This window comes from Quercus suber, unplaced genomic scaffold, assembly GCF_002906115.3.
Source record: "Quercus suber isolate HL8 unplaced genomic scaffold, Cork oak 2.0 scaffold_5, whole genome shotgun sequence".
Lineage (NCBI taxonomy): Eukaryota > Viridiplantae > Streptophyta > Magnoliopsida > Fagales > Fagaceae > Quercus > Quercus suber.
This window is the reverse complement of record NW_027069471.1, coordinates 738129-757825: the sequence shown is the minus strand read 5'-3', so window position 1 is coordinate 757825 and position 19697 is coordinate 738129. Positions and strand designations below refer to the sequence as shown.

The following is a 19697-nucleotide window of genomic DNA, read 5'->3' as shown; positions in this document are numbered from 1 at the left end:
ACACACAAACACTAAGAGATCTCTTTCATTTTGTTCAATTATATTGTTTATTCCCAAGAGAGCTTCTTATACTGACTTTGGCATCGGAGGCATTGTGGCAGGCACCACACCGGTGACCACCTCTGAGAGTACGTTCATACAGGCTGAGGATTGCTTCCATCTGACCAACTTGACTGACGAGCTTACGCTTCATCAGTATAACTCTACTGACGAACTTATTCTACTGACGAACTTGTTCTACTGACGAACTTACGCTTCATTAGTTTGGGCGAACTTACTCTACTGACGAATTTACTTGACTGACGAACTTACGCTTCATCAACACTTTTATCATTTTGAGCCTTACCTTTAAAAATATCAAAATTATTTTGAGTAATACTCACTAGAGAGAACGATGAGAGAAATGGAAGGCTGGAACAACGCCAGAAAGACAAAATTTGCTCTATAGCATAATTTTATAAAATTTTTAGGAGAATAGCACCCAAACGAAGTTATTTAGTTATGTAGCACATTTTTGAAACTTAAGTTCCAAAAATATGCTACATAACTAAATAACTTCGCTTGTGTGCTATTCTCCTAAAATTTTTCTTAAAATGTGCTATTTGGCAAATTTTACCAAGAAAGAACACTAGAGAGAATGAGGAGAAGAACACCAGAGCTACGAGAGAAGCAAACACTGTTTTCTTTTCTTTTTTTTCTTTTTTTTCTTTTTTTTTTTAACTATTTCAATAACTGTTATCTCATTAAAATTAAATGAAGGGTCGGGATTAAAACACCACCAAATTTGCGGTTGAAATTGAGACCCTTAAAGTAATTATGCTTGAGAAATTATCTTTCATAATTCTAATTATTGGATAAATAATTATATATTTTTATGCATATAATCCAAAATATTCAATTTAAATATATTTACTTTTTTGCCAAAATTTAAATATATTTAAATTAACTATGACGAATAACCAAATATATACTTTACAATTAACATTTGCAATAAGAATGACGAGTGTTTGGATTAAAATTTTACTAAAAAATCCATCAATAACACTATATAAAATCCCCACATCACTCTTCTTTCTTAAATTTTGAACGTTTTATTAACAATACCATATACTAAAAAGGGGTTTTTTTTTTTTTTTCATAATTAATTAATTTTAATGACTTATTGAAAAATGTGATAAACCATTAAACATCAGCAGTCATCAAACTTTATCATTTCAAAGAAATATTTGCCCATCATTGGATGTCAAAAAATTTAAAATTTCTCGTAGGACACAATCATTTAATTCCCTCTTTTGTGCTATTTATTTGAATACAAATGATAAGTAGTAAGTACCTTTCAATACACAGATTATAAGTCAGTGAAAAACAAAACTAATTACTCAAGAGACTTATAACATAACTAGTTTTTCCAATATAAACGTTTAGTTTTCAAATTACACTACCCTAATTATTAAATTAAAAAAAAAAAATAAATAAGTAAAAAAAAAAAGAGAAAAGTTTTTTTTTTCACTACCCTAATTATTAAATTAAAAAAAAAAAATAAATAAGTAAAAAAAAAAAGAGAAAAGTTTTTTTTTTTTTTGAGAATTATAAACACCAATTTTTTGGAATGGCAGGTATAGGACCTACAGATGCCGTTAACCATTTGAGATAAGACTGAAAAGACCGCTTTTGATGAACCAAATTTGCCCATATAACACCGGACCCCTTGTCCCAACAAATTTCGACTCTCTCCACCTGTGTCTCCCTAATTGCATGTTATTATAATTATTTTTTTAAAAATAACCACATATGTATAACAGAACTTAGAATCTATACAACTATACCTATCGGAAGATATAAAAGCATAATTATTAAACCTAGTCCGGACATTGACCCAATCTATGAGTTGGGTCACTGGGTCGCCGGTTCAACTAGTGGGTCACTAGTCGAATTGCAGGGTCATATAAAACAATAAATATATATGAAAATAAGTTAGAGAAATCATAACATAAATGTGTAACTTCAAAAAATAGACATATGCTTAAATTAAATTTGAAATTATAATTCAAAATCAAGGTTTCACAATAACATAGTAGTCTTTTGATAAGATGTGAGTCTTGGAAGTAGGAGACAGACAAAGAAGTGCATTTTTTTTTTTTAATTCTTTAAATTTTCTCCCCTTTGAATTACCATATTATAAAGCATTAAACAACAAAAAGTCAATAAAGTTGACCTATAGATGTAATTTTACAAATTTTAGAAACCCAACTGTGTTATATAAACTCTTCCGGGTTACCAAGTCACCACAAACTCGCCAGGTTTGACTGGGTCATATGCATAAACGGTCCATTTAAACACACAGACTGGTCTAAATGTTGGGTCACCGAGTTACCGGTCCAACTGGCTATGTCGGTCTAGGTTTAATAACTATGCATAAAAGACTAACCAAAATAAATAGTTTATCAAAATCTAGATAAATCTATTAATTTGTTTTCTAACAGGCTTACCTAAAATCTTTCAAGTTTTGCTCCTCTATAATTAGATTCATGATACAAATACCTGTTCCCCTTAATCCTTCCCTAGATTTTGATCGATAAGTGTAAACGTATATGCGAGTAAAATTCCCATAAAAATACATAAAATGCTACCCGCATAGGTAGCACTCTTACCTTCATTACCAAAAACCAGGCATCATCTCCTTAATCCTTGGGATAAATCAATTAAGACATTGTGATCCAATTAAACCCTGAGACTACATTGTTTTGTTACATTTGGAATATCATACAACACACGCTTAGCAAAATATCGTACCTTAGTAACTTGGAAAACGTCATTAGTTTTTCAACAGCCAGAAAAGCAAGCAATAGGTTATGCAGCACATTAAATACAGGGCTAGCTTCTACAACAAAGTGTTAATACTGGTTTATCAGCAAAATGTTCTACATTCTTATAGCTACAAGTCTACAACCAGCGCTGACAATTACAAGTTCATGGTAATGCATCTGTTAATGCAACCTATACTATAACCCTCGGTACATTCCCAACAAACAAACATTGATTTCACATACAGCAGGGAAAGAAGAAAAAGGCAAAAGCAATAGACATGTTACAACGGAGGCAATGCTCCTTTCTCATTTAACGTTCTTAAATTTCTCCCCCCTTTTCCAATTCATACCAGCAGCGGCTACAAACATGTTTACCTTATTAGCCTTCTTGTCTAGGACTCCTAACACTAGCATTACCACCATCAGAAAGCTGGACCCACAAACTTTGACTTCGTTCCCCTCCATTTTCCCAGGTCTGTTGCCTAACACTCCTATCATTTGTGTCACCGCCATCAGAAAACTGAGCCCAAACACTATGACTCTTCCCCCCTCCACTGAATTCCTCTTCACACCCTGCCACTGTCTTAAGGATTTCAGATTGCAGCAGTGGGCAGTTCTCCTTGAGATACTCAAAACCATCGGAGCGCATAACGGCTGTGTCAAACAGGGAAATTAAAGGATAAGGATATGACAAGCAAGAACACGGGGAAAAATAGACAACAAAGCTTATAAAATTAATGAAAACCTTAGGCTCCATTCTCGATTCCCATGTTTTCAATAACTTCAGCACCGCCTGAAGAGCAAAAGATTTTATAAACAGGACGTGCTGCAGTTGTTTAATCATGAATTTATGACATCATTATGTTCACTCATGTGCCAAGCTTGACTAGTTTTTGGAATTTGAATAACTAGATTAAATGATTGTGACACTCATAACCACTTCCAGTAAAGCCCAAGCAATTGTAACAACTAACAAGAACATATAACTTCAAGGGCAAAAGGGCAAGGTTGCTTATGCTGTGGATAAGTAACCAGAGCAAGAAAAAAAATGAACTATCATTATTCCCAATTATGGTGTTGCATGAATAACTTGAGAAAGCATGGTTCCCAAGTAATTGAACAATATTGGAATGACATAGATGCCATGCCCATCTAGATCAAACGACAAGAAAAAGCAACTAAACATATTAATACCACATGAAAGCCTTTAAAATGCCAATACGAATACAGGTCACAAGCACATATATTATGAAAACAAAGCAGTATTAGAGCACCGCCTGACCAAACTGCCAAGATCCAACACCAGCCGACCCAAAAACCGTCCAATCTGAGTGGTGGTTTGGTTGGCTGCAGGTTGCTGATGCCAGCAACCGACGATATCGGTTCAAGTGGCGGGTTTTGGGGGTTTGAAAACTAATGGACCCGACCCATCCGAAACAGGTTGCAAGTTAGAATTTTCTCTTTTAAGCTTCAATTCCTCAACTTGGCCTTTCGTCAGATCTTGGGTCTTCAAATCCTCGGATTGCGAGTCTTGGGTCTTCAGATCTGTCATTCTACCACCATCACAGGTTGCCTACTCGCCTTTGTCACAAGGTCACCAACTCATATCCATTGCAGACTGAGTGGAATTTCTCTCTCTCTCTCTCTCTCTCTCTCTCTCTCTCTCTCTCTGGTTTGATTTCTAGAATCCATTTGGTAACAACTTATTTAGCTTTTTGCTGAAAGTATGCTAAAGTATACTTGTATTTTGAAAAACAAAGAAAAAGTAAAAAACAAGTGAGGTTCTAAAAATCTATACATAAGAGCTAAATCGCAAAAAGATGGCTTATACTCCAATGCAGAACAAACACTTAGTCTCACCTCCCTCTCTCTCTCTCTCTTCGTTTCAAACTCATAGATCGAGGGTTTGTGATCTTGTTTGTGCTGTTTTGTTTGTAGTTATGTGTTGTTTAGGTTTGTTCTTTGGGTTTGATTTCTCAGGGCTTAATCTCTCCGTGTCTGGGTTCGTTCTTCTCCTTCAGACCGGAAAACACCTGATGAATCCAACCACCGTCTAACCTAGCCCAATCCAACTAAACCCATGGTTACTAGCAGTAGGCAGCAGGTCTCTCCTTCCACCACCCGACATGAGAGGGTCAGTTTTGGGTTGAGTCCAAAACTGACCCGTGGACAACCCTAGGTAATATGTCGATTCTTGAAGATCTAGGATATGATATAACAGTAACACGTGAATTGCATTTGTAATATAGAAATAAATATTATTAATATTTGTTACATCAATATTTTATAAAGATATAAATATGAAATGCCAAATGCCATAAAATATATAGAACTAGTATACTAATTTGGAAGATAAAAATAACAAGAAAAATAAAGCGACATGATTTATGATCCATGTTTGACATTCACAGAAGTTAGGAAAATTAATATTTTCTTAATTTTGTAATACATGTACATGTTAACTCTTAAGTACCTCAAGTTTTAAAGTTATACAGATGTCCCTGAATTTCACATTTAAATCCCATTTTTCCTTTAAAATACTCAAAATTTACCCCAAACTTATGTGATAAAGACCAATTTCCTATTTACAGCCTTTCTTTGGTCTATCTGTACCCACACATTTAAGATAATGATATGGTTGTTATGTTGAAAAATCTGCACTTCCTAAATGCAGACTATGAGGGAAACGAGTAGGAAACCCATATGAACAATAACATTGTACTTTGCTTAGCACATAACAGCAAAGTCGAAATAGTTTGACATAAATTAGAAACCTAAGTGAAGAAAAAAAAAATATATCAGGCAGGAAGAACATACCGACAAGGTTTTCAGCAGCAAATTTTAGGCAAACTGATTTTAAATCTGAAGCATGATAACTGTCAGCCAGGGCCAAAATATTGGCAACAGAATCTACAGATATATCCCTACAGAGTACAGACTCGCACATCAATCTAAGTCTAGGCAAACCATATTTTTCTGCTGCAGCTAACAATTTCGCAGCAAATGTGTCAGATAAAGATGGCATGCAAGATGAACTTAACGCCAAGAAATCCTCATCTTCAACAAGAGTATCCCTATATATGTAGTGAAGCAAAGCCTGCTCAACAAACATGCAAGAAATTATTACCAACACATACAAATATATAGTAGGCTCTACTGACACAAAAGCCAGAATAATTCAAACCATGCTGCATTATATCCAAACAGGAAGGAGGGGAAAAATGTTTTTTGGGAAAGGCTACCTTAAAAACATTGGGTTCCATATCTGTAACGACTATTTCTTGATCATCTTCATCCATTCCATTGAAAAATTCAGTTTCAAATACAGGAGAGCGAGCAGCCAGTACCAGCTTGTGAGCATGAAACTTTTCCCCAGACACATTAAAAGTAACATCAGAACATTCCTTATTCTCCAATAGCATACCAAAATGTGCTCCAATATCAGACTCAGGGACATGAATTGAGTGTAGTCTTGAACAATCCACCGCAGAAACCACAACACCAACAGTACAATTAATTTTCAAGCAATCATCCTTAAGGAAAACTGATGATTCAAGCATATTCCGTCTGAAAAATCGCTTGTAGCCCCTAAAAACCAAAGAAAGAAAAGGTAAAATAACTAGAATAGCGGAAACACTATGATAAAAGAAGAAGATAATAAAGTGATTTTTTCAATAATTTATAATGGGAGAGGGGAGATTTGAACCTTAGATGTCTCCATTGGAAACACCAGGAGGTGCTAGCTGAGCTATACAAGGCTCTTGGCAAGAAAACGATAATAATTGATTGCAAAATACAACATGGAAAAGAAAAAAAAAATAGAGCTACTGGTCTGAAGCAGTGGACAAACTATTAAAGCATTTCCAACAGATTTATGCTGGGTCAGGATTCAGGAAAGGCAAATGCAGATTAGCATATGCTAAAACCTTTATCCTGTATTTCATGTTCCACAATGCATGAGGTGATGAATGTTGGAAATATTCCCCATTTTCAGATTTAAAAATATTAAGTTCATTATTATTATTGGGGGTTGATGGTCCACATGAAACGATAATACACAAAAATATGTGATATTCTAATGATAAGAATTTCTCCCAAGCACAAGACCACCATATTGCAAGTTTGCAACAAGAGTTAGAGAAAAACATTAGAAGCTTTCTTTTTATATGACTTTGTTGCTGCTCCTCAAGAATGCCGGATCTAACAGATGAAGCTATGAAGTAAGGCAGGCACTTGAAAGAAGAATTCATTTTGATGAAAGAAAAATTAGAGAATTTGTCTAACAGTACCTTTAGAAAAAGAAGATGAAGAAAAGAAAGAGAAGAGAGAAGGAGAAAAAACCAACAAAGGCCAACATGACTATTGCTCAATACACTTAATATATTAATCAACTCATTTTACCTCCTTTTGAATACATTGGGCACATTATATATAAAAGACTCTTACTTGTTCTAGCTAGTAGTAATAGGATTCCTACTAGTACTAGAACTCCTAGTTTAACTAGTAAACCAAACCTAATAAATATTTAACTTGGACCCAAAGAAAATAAACCTAAGACACTTAGAATACCCTAGAAGATCCTAGACTCAACTAAATTACCAAATACCCTTAATTCACAGGAATTGCAGAAATTACAGATTTGCCCCTGAATATAAAATTGACCATAACTAATAACTATAAAGCCAAATTAAAAAATATTTTAACACTAAAAGACTTATACTTAGTCTATTAAAATGACATGATTTCACTTCAATTGGACTTCAGACAAGGACCCAATAAAATAATTCTTGAATAAGCAAATTTGCAAAGTAATAGCAAATTAATCTTCCATGGCTTCATCACATTTGCTTAGCAGAAAAGGAAATTAATAGAAGCTACCAAGTCATTTCTGTCAAGTCTCGGAATGTCTTAAATAACACAAACATAAGATGCATAGAAACTCCTAGAAATTTCTAGATTTAAATCAATAACCAAAAAATTACAAAAACTTACAAATGATCTCCCTCACCCCCCCCCCCCTCGATTATAAAACTAACCACAACTTATGAAATAAAAATACATATTAAAAAGAATCTAACCCTTAGACTCCCAATAACTTTGACTTTCAAAAGCATATAACACTTGACCCAATATTCAAAAGAGTACTTTATGCATTAAGAGCACAAAGTAAACCAAAAATTACAAAGGAAAAACAAAATAGAAAAGAAAACAATGAAGAAAACTAATTACAAAAGAGGAGAGAACAAAGGAAAGAAGGGAGAGAATCACTAGATCGGAGTCCCCAAGTCCGAGACCAGTCGAATAGAGATCCACTAAAGAAAGCAAGCAACTGATCTCCAAAACTATCTAAACCCTCAAAAGTCTGCCTACTGCGTTCCTTCCAAAGAGACCATAGTAAGCACAAGGAAACTAAATTAGAAATGTTAGACGAGGGCTTTCTGATTTTGCTTGAGTCACAATATAAATCTTGGAATCTACAAACTTGCAAACTAACAACAAATCAATCTTTCTACAGATACATCACTCTCTCTTAATTGGAGAAAATTTGACCTCAAGTTTTGTAATGTCAGAGTATCTTGTACTTTCACCATCGGAATAGTTCATATCTTGAGCTAATACCATTCTTTTTTTTTTGGGTTATAGGAAACTGCAAGGATGACAATGGAATGTCTTTATTTTGATACTCGTCAAAATTTAGTAGGAATCACAAAATCAATGGCCTGAATAGCTTTCAATTCAAGAATGAAAATCACTTATCAAAAAAAAAATTCAAGGATCAAAATCCTTTTCTAATTTATTTTTTTGTTGGAAACAAGATCAATCTAATTGCCTTCTTTGTACTTGACTTATTCATGATTCGAGTTGTGCTCACCTTGCTCCTTCGTTGTCTTCCAAAATTTCCCTTCTAGAAGGAAAATAAATCCACTTCCCTCTAAGGCATAACCCAATAGATCCCAAATAAGCACAACACCATTGACCACAAATCTCAAGCAATGTCACAATGAAGAAGCAAGTGATTTATGAATTCCCCATTTTTCTTGCACATGCAACACCACTCCACTATAGTTACATTCCTCATCCGTAGGTAATCAATCCATCATAAGAATTTTTCCTATTGCAGCTATCCAAGTGAAAAATGCCACTTTTATCAGGCATTTTGACCCTCCAAATATATATATATATATATATATAAGGCTACCAAAGGTGTGAACATTTCTGCGGTGTGAAACTCTACCTCAAGCATACTACTTCTTGGTAGCATCCAATAGATGTGGTCTTCTCCCACACCTCTTAACTTGATAAAGTAGATGAAAAGGAGGGAAGCCGTTAGTACGCTACAACTCCAGTCATGTGCAGCTCTCTAATTAATTAAGGTCATATTATCCCTGTGAATATTTCCATCCTTGTAGACCACATAGAAGAAGAGACTATAGATTGTGCAATTCAAATACAACTGCCAACAGCGAATACCAACCTCGAATCTGATGAACCTAGACAATTAAAATTTGCCCCCAACCACTTGTAATTAATTATGCTTTTCCAGAGGGTTACACGATATGGTTGATTAAGCACCTATTAGTGTCATCCAACCCATTATTTTATGTACTTGCATACTAATCATCCTTTCAGATCATATAGAAATACAATTCCAGTTCCACACAAAACAACATAAATAAAAGGGTATGTTGGAATTTGATAATAGAAAGAAATGATGGAGAGAGAGAGATACCACATGCTGCCACGGTACTTGAGGGTGTAGGGCCCACTCTCGAGGGCGCGATCGAAGTGGCTATGGACCTTGTGCTTGGCAGAGCCAGTCTGGTCGAGGAGGGTAAGTTCAAAGAGAGCACGGACGTCGGTGCCTTCACTGGCGAGAGCGATGAAGACAGAGACATAGGTGGAGTTGTCTTCGGGGTTCTTCCCATCAGGGTAGAAATAGATGGCCCATTGGTAACCTCCAACCGTGAAATTCTCGCTCGCTATGTGCTTTCCAACTCCGATCCCCTTCGCCAACGAGTACCCTCTTATTGTGAAGTTGTGTGACCCGTTCACCGTTTCCGTCACCGACCTTGATCGAGACGATGACGAAGACGAAGACGACATCATCATCTCACCACCACCACGCATCTTCTTTTCTTTTCTTTTCTTTTTCTCACTGATTTTCTTTTTTTCTCCAACTCAAATTTTCATTCATTTTTCTCTCTGCACTGCACCGCACCTTATATATTTATCGTCGTTAACTCTTAATATTTATTTACCTAATTTGACTCGAGACCCAAAAAAATAAAAAGAAAACAAAATACTTTATTTTCAAATATATATATATATATATTTTTACAAGATAGAAATTCTATTCTAACTATCAGTATATGTATGTGAAACTCCTTCCTGTAGACTTGAACTCTGACCCTTACCCTTCGCACCCTACAAGCATTTATACTTGTGAAGTGACCATCAAACCAAGAGTATGTAATAGTTTTCAAAAATTTAAATGCTTCTTTAATGTAATGGTCACTCTACAAGTATAAGTGCTTGTGGGGTTTTAAGGGTATGAGTCAGGATTCAAGTCTCTAGAAGGGAACTTTACACATATATACTTAAATTAGATTAGAGTAAAATTTCTATTTTATATAAAAATTAAAAAAAAAACTTAAATTATTTAAAATAAAGCTAAGAAAAAAAAAAACGTTACACTTATATAAACAATACATTATAAAATAAGCAAAAATCTATAACCAAAGTGTTAGAAAACTCAATTAAAAGCTCATAATTTATAAGCTTGGTGGATGGCTAGGGTTTATGGTGGGACATTTTAATCAATCAACAGGCCAAATCAATTGATCAAAAATCCCACCAAAAAGGGGGAAAAAAAAACATTTTTTCTTTGGACCAAAAGAGTGCGTACACATTTAATTAAGTGCATGCGCATCCATAAGCATGCGTACGCACTCTTTGTAAGCCTTTTCAAAATCAGCTTACAAAAGGTGTGTCCACGCTCGATACAACTTTTTGTAAGCCTTCTGGAAATTGGGCTTAAAAATAAGGATTTTGGCTTCGAACTTGGTTTTTTGGATCACATTTTGGGCTTTATTAACTATTAAATCACTAGGCTCCACACAATGCTGATGATTTTGGTAGCAATTTGATTTCTTGTCATTGGAACCAAGGGGCTTGGATATAAGTTGGAACAAAATTAGGTGTTTATATTTGCCCTTCTTTTGGCGTTGCTATGCACGGTGATGCCAGAAGACTATAGAAACGATCCAGGTGTTGCAGTCGATATCCAAGCCCTACCCATGCACACCTCTTCAAACAAAAGCATACAATGGGAAGATCTAACTTATGACATAGGCTTATCGCTCGTTAGCATTTGATGACTGCTTCCCCAAAAAGGGTGGTCTCAAAGTCATAGACTTAGAGACTGATGGTCAATCGTCTACTTTTGAAAAAGTGTGCGGACCGTGTCATAGATCCTTGGGGGGTAAGCACCCAAACGTACTTATATGATTGCCAAGGGGGGGGGGGGTGGTGTAGGGAGGGGGTAAGGGGGTTCCTTAAGATTAGGAGAAAGCAATGTATTTGAGTTTGATTTACTCTATAGCAAAATTGGCAAAAATGGTGAAGGTGTAAGCCTAAAGAGACAAGCATCTTTCTAAAAAGTTAATGGCTCAGTGGGTCCACATGATAGGAAGTGTGCGAGAGTTGACTAGGATTATGGTATGATGCATGGAGCACACAAATGCGCAAACAAGATGCAAAGAGACACAAGTACGAAGCGTGCAAGAAAACTGAGCTAGATGGCATATATATGCTATGCAAAGATGGACTGATGGTGGACACATGATGCAAGTGGCCTTTCTAAAGAAAGAAAGGCATGTGACCGATTCTGGATGCATTAGGCATGTAAACAGGTGTGATTAGGTGCAATGGTAAGAAAAGGTAAGATGTTAATGAGCATGTATGTAAAGATGCAAATGTATGTGAAGACAAAAAGTATGAGATAGAGAGAGCAACATCAATAAAATTAGCAAAGAGCACTATGGTGTGGGTTGATCAATCAATGAGATCAAACAACTCACATATGCATAAGGTGAATCAACAATATTGATTATGCATAAAATCGTTAGTGAGTTGATCGTCCACACTCGCGTTGAATGAGGTACCTGAAGATCAAAGAAGATGAAGAACCTATAGAAAGCATTAGTGGGGTGCCGGCCAAAAAACCCTCCAAAGGTTAAGTTAATGATAGAAGAATCTCTAATAACTCAAAAGTGTAAGAGCTAGGAAGTTGCATGTACCTTAAGGAAGAGGATGCCCAATGCTTATATAGTGGTGTAGAGTTAACCAAGATCCTTTAAATGTAGGCTTTTTTCTTATAGAGAAGATTTGGAGTTAAAGCCTCGAGATCTTGGGCTTTTCTTCCCACATAGGGAAGACACGAGCGTGGAGTAGGGTCTTTGGAAGTGGCATGCAAGTTCTTTCTGTATAGGGATGCATGAGTGGAGAATACGTAAAGGTTTATGGGACACAATTACTAAATTGTCGGTATGACCATCCGTTTGTCAATATGAATACAGGGGATAAGACATGACCATCCATCGAGTACATATGCAACCATACATGGAACACTGATCCCTAGAGACTTCAAGGGAGTCAAATGAGAAGTTTATCCCGACGGGTGTATATTTGGCAGGTCCAACCATAAGAGGCACATACCCTGACGACCCCTTGGTCTCTGATGACCCATTGATAAGTGACGACTGTCAAAGCGGAGTGTGTCGCATGGTGTCAATGAAGGTACCTGACAACCCCTTGATACGTGACAACCGTTAAGGCAAAATGTGTCTCGTGGTGTCAGGGAAGGTACCTGATGACCCATTGATATGTGAGGACCATTAGGGCAGAGTGTGTCGCATGGTGTCAGGGAAGGTACCTAACGACCCCTAGGTCCCTGACGACCTCTTGATATGTGATGACCATCAAGTCGAGACGTATTGCACGGTGTCAGGGCAGGTACCTGATGACCCATTGATACATGACGACTGTCATGGTAGATTGTATTGCCTGGTGTCAAGGAAGGTTCCTGGCAACCCCTAGGTCCTTGACGACCCTTAGGTACCTGAGACCCATTGGCCTCTGACGACCCATTAATACGTGATGTCTGTTAGGGCAGAGTATGTCGCCTAGTGTTAAGGAAGGTACTTGACAACCCCTAGGTCCCTGATAACCTCTAGGTACTTAACGACCTATTGATACGTGACAACAATTAGGGCAGAGTGTGTCACTTGGTGTCAAGGAAAATACTTGAAGACCCCTAGGTCCTTAACGACCCCTAGGTACGTGACGAACCATTGATACGTGACGACCGTCAGGGCATAGTATGTCGTATGGTGCCACACTCCCTTTATGACTGATGATGCTTTTAGTGATCAAAGAATCTTTTGGTAAGCTCATGATGCTTTTGGTGACCGAAGACGCTAGGATGTTAGAAAAATTTTCTGGCTGCTAAAAATATTCCCTATTAAATATGATGAATGCATGGGTAACAAAGAGACAAACAGAGGTATGCATGAAACAACATGTGAATACATGGACATATACAAGGAGTACAAGAAATAGTGCATGGCAAACTAAAACAAGCATGAATGAGAAATGTACATAAGTATGCATGAAACAAGATGTGAATGCATGGACATGTACAAGGCATATGGGAAATGACATAGAGAAAACTAAAAAAAGTATTATGAGAGATGTACACATAGCATGTATGGGGGGTAGAGGAACAAAGGGAAGTATGCATGAAACACAAGGTAACAACATGTCAATGCATGGAGCATGAGCAAGCCAATAGATACATGAACTGGAGATAGGCAAGCAAGCAAATAGACACGTGAAACACACAAAAATAGATGGACACAACTGAAAGATAGATATATAGTGTATAGATAACAAGCAAGTGAACATGTGAAGCACATATGGGTAGACAAAAGCAATCGACAAAAGGATATACAACACATAGCATGAGCAACATATGAGGCATGAAAAAACAAGCAAATAATTGACAAATGGTTTGGGTGAAAGCGTCCGTGAACGAGTAGTTTCCTCGTGGAAAGTACGCCTCGGCCTGAAGTGGACCTGGTGGAGGGTGAAAAATGGAGTCATCACCTAAATTAGGTCTAAGAACCATATTGGGCCTCTTGGACCACTCATTTAGATGCATAGGTCTGCATACCAGATTATAGGTTTGAAGCTTAAGTATGGCTTGGGAAGGTGTTAGGCACCCAAGAACACTCGGCTTGTGGGCCAGCCTCCACTATGTGTTGCTAGACTATATTTAAATAAAGAAATTATTGAAAGAACCCTAATCTTTAACATAAAAAACAATATGCTAAATTTCGCATCACAGCATAGAAAGAAACACAATAAAACCAAATTAAACAAATATTTTACTAAAAAAGAAAAGATAACAATTAAATAAACACAAAAGAAAAAAAAATCACATATAAACCAAACATGGCAAAAAGCCCAAATAAAATATGGAAAGCAAATAAACATAAATAATTAACCTAAAAAAGAGTCAAGCAGAATCAAATAACATGTAAAAAATGATTAAAATAATAAAAACAAGATTTTTGTCAAATTTGGATTTAGGGTACGTATGCATACTCAACTATGTGTACACATTGAAACCATGTGCAAGCATACTCGATGAAGCGCAAGCATCCTTTAGCACAGATCCAAAAAGTTACATCTTTACAAATTTAATCATTCAAATATATAAACATAAAAATCAAATAAGTATATTAGAAATGCTAAAAAGTAAACTAGCATAAACCAAATAACACAAAATATTATCATAAACAAATAGCCATGAAACAAATCAAACAGTTATACTAAGCTACATTAAAATTAATAAGCATGTCAATCTTCACATAAAACCAAAATAACAACCCAAAAACAAGAAGAACTTATTAAATAAACTCGAAGTCAGATTTAACACATATCAAAGGGTCATAAGCATCAATCAAATATAACAAGAACACTTAAGATAATACCAAACAAAGAATCATGTGAATCCTATGTAACAAAGTGGGAAATCATGGAAAAAAGACTCGCCTTGCTTTAGAATCACAAATTTAAGATTGTTTAACCAACCCTTTAGTGCCTACAACACAAAGATTATATTGAGAGAACAAGAACAATAAAAAAACACAATAATTTTTAGGAATCACAACTCAAGAATAAACTTTAATTGAAAAAGTTTTAGAAAACAGTTTGGAAAACAAACTTTTTGCCTTAGAACTAACTAAATAGAGATTTTGAATCTGTAAAAAAAAGTGCAAAGGTGATGTGTGGGTCTTTAGAAAAGATGAAAGCACTCTTTCTAGCTAGGGTTCTGATTAGAGACATAAAGTGAATATTTATACATTAAAACTAGGGTTTGCAGGGCTTTTTAGAGACCTTTGGACAATTTCAAGGGTCTAGGGACTGGCCCCCCATCAAAGAATGGTGTTTGGGGGACCCAAAAATCATGTTTTAATGACCTGTGGATGAGCTTGCATACACAAGTTTTGAGGGTGCGCACGCACCCTTGATTCATGCGTACACAAGCTCCCAAAAACCCTAATATTATTGTGTTAGCTCGACTTCAAACGGTCATAACTCACTCAATATAAATCCAAATTATGTAAAATTTATCCTTAAATTGAAGCCCATGATGTCTACTTTCCAATGAAATAAATTTCACTTAAATATTCATTTTAGATAAAAAGTTACGATAAAAAAAGTGAGCAAATGTCATTTTCAACATTGTTTTCAAAGTGATTTGAGCACTTTCAAGTTGTGATTACTTCCAAACTATTGTGAACTCTTTACTACCCATGGTTGACATATGTCAAGCTCATCATTAGGGCCAGGGACTAAAATTTATCAATGGGTACAAAATGAAGTTTCTATAGTTGCCCATTTTTTAACTTTGCTTACACTACAAGTATAGTTAAAAGCCAGAAGAGACAAATGTTTTGTAAGTTAACAAACTTTGAGCCCACACACACCACACATAAACACACGAACATGCAAGCAAATGCAAACATAGGACATGCTTAAAAAAAATTATTACTGCACTTCCAACAAGAAGTGTGAAAAACCACATGAGACATAAAAGAAAATCTGGGATATTTTCAAGTTTTAAGGACTCTACCTTCGAGTATTAAGGACTCTACCTGATCATGACACACATACATGCAAGCAATCATGGGAACAAGAAATGTTCCGTAAGAGACATAAAAGAAAATCTGGGATGTTTTCGAGTTTTAAGGACTACCTGAATTAAAGGGACCACTCAACCAAGCAATTTACATTTAAACTAAACAAGCCACTCAAGAATGAGCATTTATGCCAAATAGGACCAATCAACTGAGCAATTTATGTTCAAATACAAACAGGCTACTCAAGAATGAGCATTTATGCCAAGGGTGTAGACATCGCATTTTGTACCCCTTACAACATGGGCCCTTGTTCTCCAATAATGTTGGAATTCTAAAGCCCAAGATTTGTTTAAGACCCAATTAGATTGAAATTGACTTGATGAAAGTATTTTTGGGAAAATATAATTCTTTTATGAACTAAATAAGCTATTTTTAGAAAAGAAAGGCCACGAAACCTTAGGGCATGTGTACACATACACGCATGTTCCAACTCTGCATACGTATGTTTCATGCATGCGTACGAATACACAGACATGCGTACGCATGTTAGTTTCTAGAAACTATGAAAGACAAGTTTCTTGCATCAAAGCTTAGCTTTGGAACGAATCTCACATCATCTAGGAGCCGTTCCAAGCCCCTATTTTTCAACTATAAAAAGCCATACATGGTACCTTTTGAAAAACACATAAAATCTTAAGGGAAAACACAAGATTAACTAGAAATAGTGAATCATAGAGGGAGTTTTTCACAAAGTATTTTCAAGTCAATATTTTCTAATTAAGGCCTTTTCTGGCTTTGATTTTCGAGTTTTAAATTTGCTAATTACTTCTTTGTTTGATTGTGAATAGATTGACTGAGGGAACAGTCAAAATCAAGCTAAGGAGTTTTGTATTTTGAGGTATAATGTTCTAAGTCCTTTTCTTTTTCTCTTTCTGTTTTGATATTCTTTTTTTTTTTCCTTGTTTGTTTATGTTATAATATGTTTGTTTAGTTTAGGTTTACATAACTTTTTTTTTTTTTTTGTTTTTAAGCATGTTAGGTTGTTAAATTTAAGTATTCTGTTCTATTGTGTTCTTGTGTTTTTGGGTTAGGGTTTAAGGCGTGCATGCGTATGCATGCTTTCTGCATGTGCATGCATACTCGAAGTATGCGTACGCATACAACTGGGTTGCATACGTAGGCCCTATGTATGCACACGCATAATTATGCCCAGAAACCTTAATTTGAACCTTTTTACTTCTGTTTTTTTTTTTTTTTTTCAATATGCCTCCGTCTTGGTTTGTTTTCATATGTATATGTCTCTGCCTCCATGTTTTGCTTGTTGATTATTCTTCACATGCTAGATTAGGGTTTTATCTTCCAATTTTGTTGTTTTGCCATGATCATGCATATAACATGATCATGCATTGAAGCATAGATGTTATGGTGCAATAAGGTAAGAAAGGTAAGTCATGCATTCATATGAACATGCATTTGTTTGAGATAGGATCTTAATCTTACTTTGATGAACATGAATGATATTTGCAAATGTTTGGCCTTAGATATGATAACATGTTTGTTTGATCTTACCATGCCTATGTTTCTACTTTGGGGATGATATATATTTGTTTGTTTGTTGCCTTGTATATGATGTGATAGGATGTATGATAGGTGCATGCTAGGATTTAAGATATGATGAGTTGCATGATAGATGATTAAATGTATGTTAGGGTTTTGGGATGAAAATGTCATGCTAATTGCTAGATGTATGCTAGTGTGTGTGTATGAAAGTCTAGAATGACAATATTAAATGTTCCTTATAAAACACAATGAGTGAAAGCTGACCCATAGGTCGAGTGGGGTTGGGTGCCTAAAACTTTCCCAGTGGTGAAGTCAGGAATTTTTTTCTAGGGAGGCCAAGGTAAACATAATAATATTCTTATATATAAAAAATGACTAAAAAAATTCTTATGTATATAATAATAATTTAATTTAATTGTCCAAGTCATTACTTATACTAACAATTAAACAAATAATTGAAAAAAATATTATTTTCAAATTATCATAAGCCTTTCCTAGAAACACAAACTCTAACAAGTGACAATTGACCAACATAAAGCCTATTAGTAATTAGTATAGTAGTATAGACCTAGACCCTAAAGTGTGTACAGATACCTAAACCCTATTCGGCTATTCTATTAAGCTTTTAACATTTGTTTATTTCATTTTTCTTTTTTTGATTCAACTACTTGCTGGACACCACAAACATAAAGCATATTCTAGTAGCTACTAGAATATGCTTTACTCCTTTACTCTTCTTTACTTGAACGGCTGAACAACAAACACTTGACATAGAGAGACTCTGATAGAGGCATAGAGAGAGTGAGAAACATACCAAACGTTCACAGTGAAGATAGATTGAGATGGCACTACAGTAGCACAGTGAAGATAGATTGAGATGGCACTACAGTAGAGGCGAAGGTAGCAATGGCAAAGATGAAGGTAGCTTGACTGCTTGTTGCTAGGGAAGTTTAGATCTTTAGGTTACCGGGTTGGGAAGTTTAGGTTGTGTTTGTAAATTTTTTTTTTTTTTTTTAACCATGTCTATGAAGTTTAATGTTGTGATATGTATCTATTTATTTGGATTTTATAGTCCTGATTTAATTAGAATTTGGATTCCTAATTTAATTAGGAACAGGAATTTGACTAAAAAATGATTTGGTTTTTTTTTTTTAAGCAAAATTGTTTATGAGCCAAAGAATGCGCTAGGTTTTAAGACTGAATTGCTATGTATTTTTTGTCAAAAATCCACTTGGGGTTCTTACTATTATTATTATTGTTTTAATACTATAATTCTAGGGATTTTTCAAAACTTAAGGGGGGCTATGGCCTCCCTAGCTTTGCCATTGCACTTTTCCATCTCCATACCAAAACTGCGGACATGTGCTCTAGTAGTATATCATTCCTTCCACGAAAGGTGCTATATTTATGGTTCTTAGACCTAATCTAGGTGGCAACTCCATTTCTTCTCCACCTCAGTCCACTCAGCCAATGCGTACTCCCCCCCATTGCACCCACAAAGGGGACCACTTGACTGAGCAATTTACGTCCAAACACAAACAAGCCACTCAAAAATGAGTATTTACACCAAAGGGACCACTCGACCGAGAAATTTATGTCCAAACACAAATAGGCTACTCAAAAATAAGCATTTACGCCAAAGGGACCACTTGACCAAGCATTTATGTCCAAACACAAACAGTCACATATGACTCACACAAACACACAAGACTCATGCAAACATTAAAGAAACATGCAACGATGCAAAACACGAACAAACATGACTCACATAAGTAAGCGCACACAATCACACAAGATTTAGCCAAATAAACACACAAGACTCACATAAACATCAAAGCAACATGTGATAACAAAATATACTACAAACAATCACACAACTTACGTGAACAACGAAGATGCATGCAAAAGTTTAATAACACAAAATATGATCTCATAGGACTTAAATCAAACACCAAAGATGCATATGGGTCACATGATCACACAAAACATTAAGGATGAACACAACATCGTATGGGTCACACAAACATAACAATGCATACAAACACACAAGGTGCTAAACAAGATAGGCCTAGGGCCCAAGAAAAAAAAAAAGGAGGATGGACCTAATGCTTGATACAAAACA

The 19697-nt window shown here is 35.6% G+C and overlaps 1 protein-coding gene across 2 annotated transcripts; it reads right to left on the bottom strand.

Moving 5' to 3' along the window:
• Positions 1-2879: 2879 nt before the first annotated feature.
• LOC112040832 (BTB/POZ and MATH domain-containing protein 4) lies at positions 2880-10026 on the bottom strand. Of its 2 annotated transcripts, XM_024073771.2 has the most exons (5): positions 9538-10026; positions 6050-6395; positions 5625-5904; positions 3553-3600; positions 3348-3461 (listed from the first exon to the last, which is right to left on the bottom strand). In XM_024073771.2, exons 1-4 carry the CDS (start codon positions 9933-9935, stop codon positions 3554-3556), a joined length of 1071 nt encoding a protein of 356 aa, XP_023929539.1. In that variant the 5' UTR covers positions 9936-10026; the 3' UTR covers positions 3348-3461; position 3553. The 2 variants fall into 2 exon arrangements, with proteins under 2 accessions (XP_023929530.1, XP_023929539.1); XM_024073762.2 differs by lacking the exon at positions 3553-3600 and having other exon boundaries at positions 2880-3461; positions 9538-10023.
• Positions 10027-19697: the final 9671 nt, after the last annotated feature.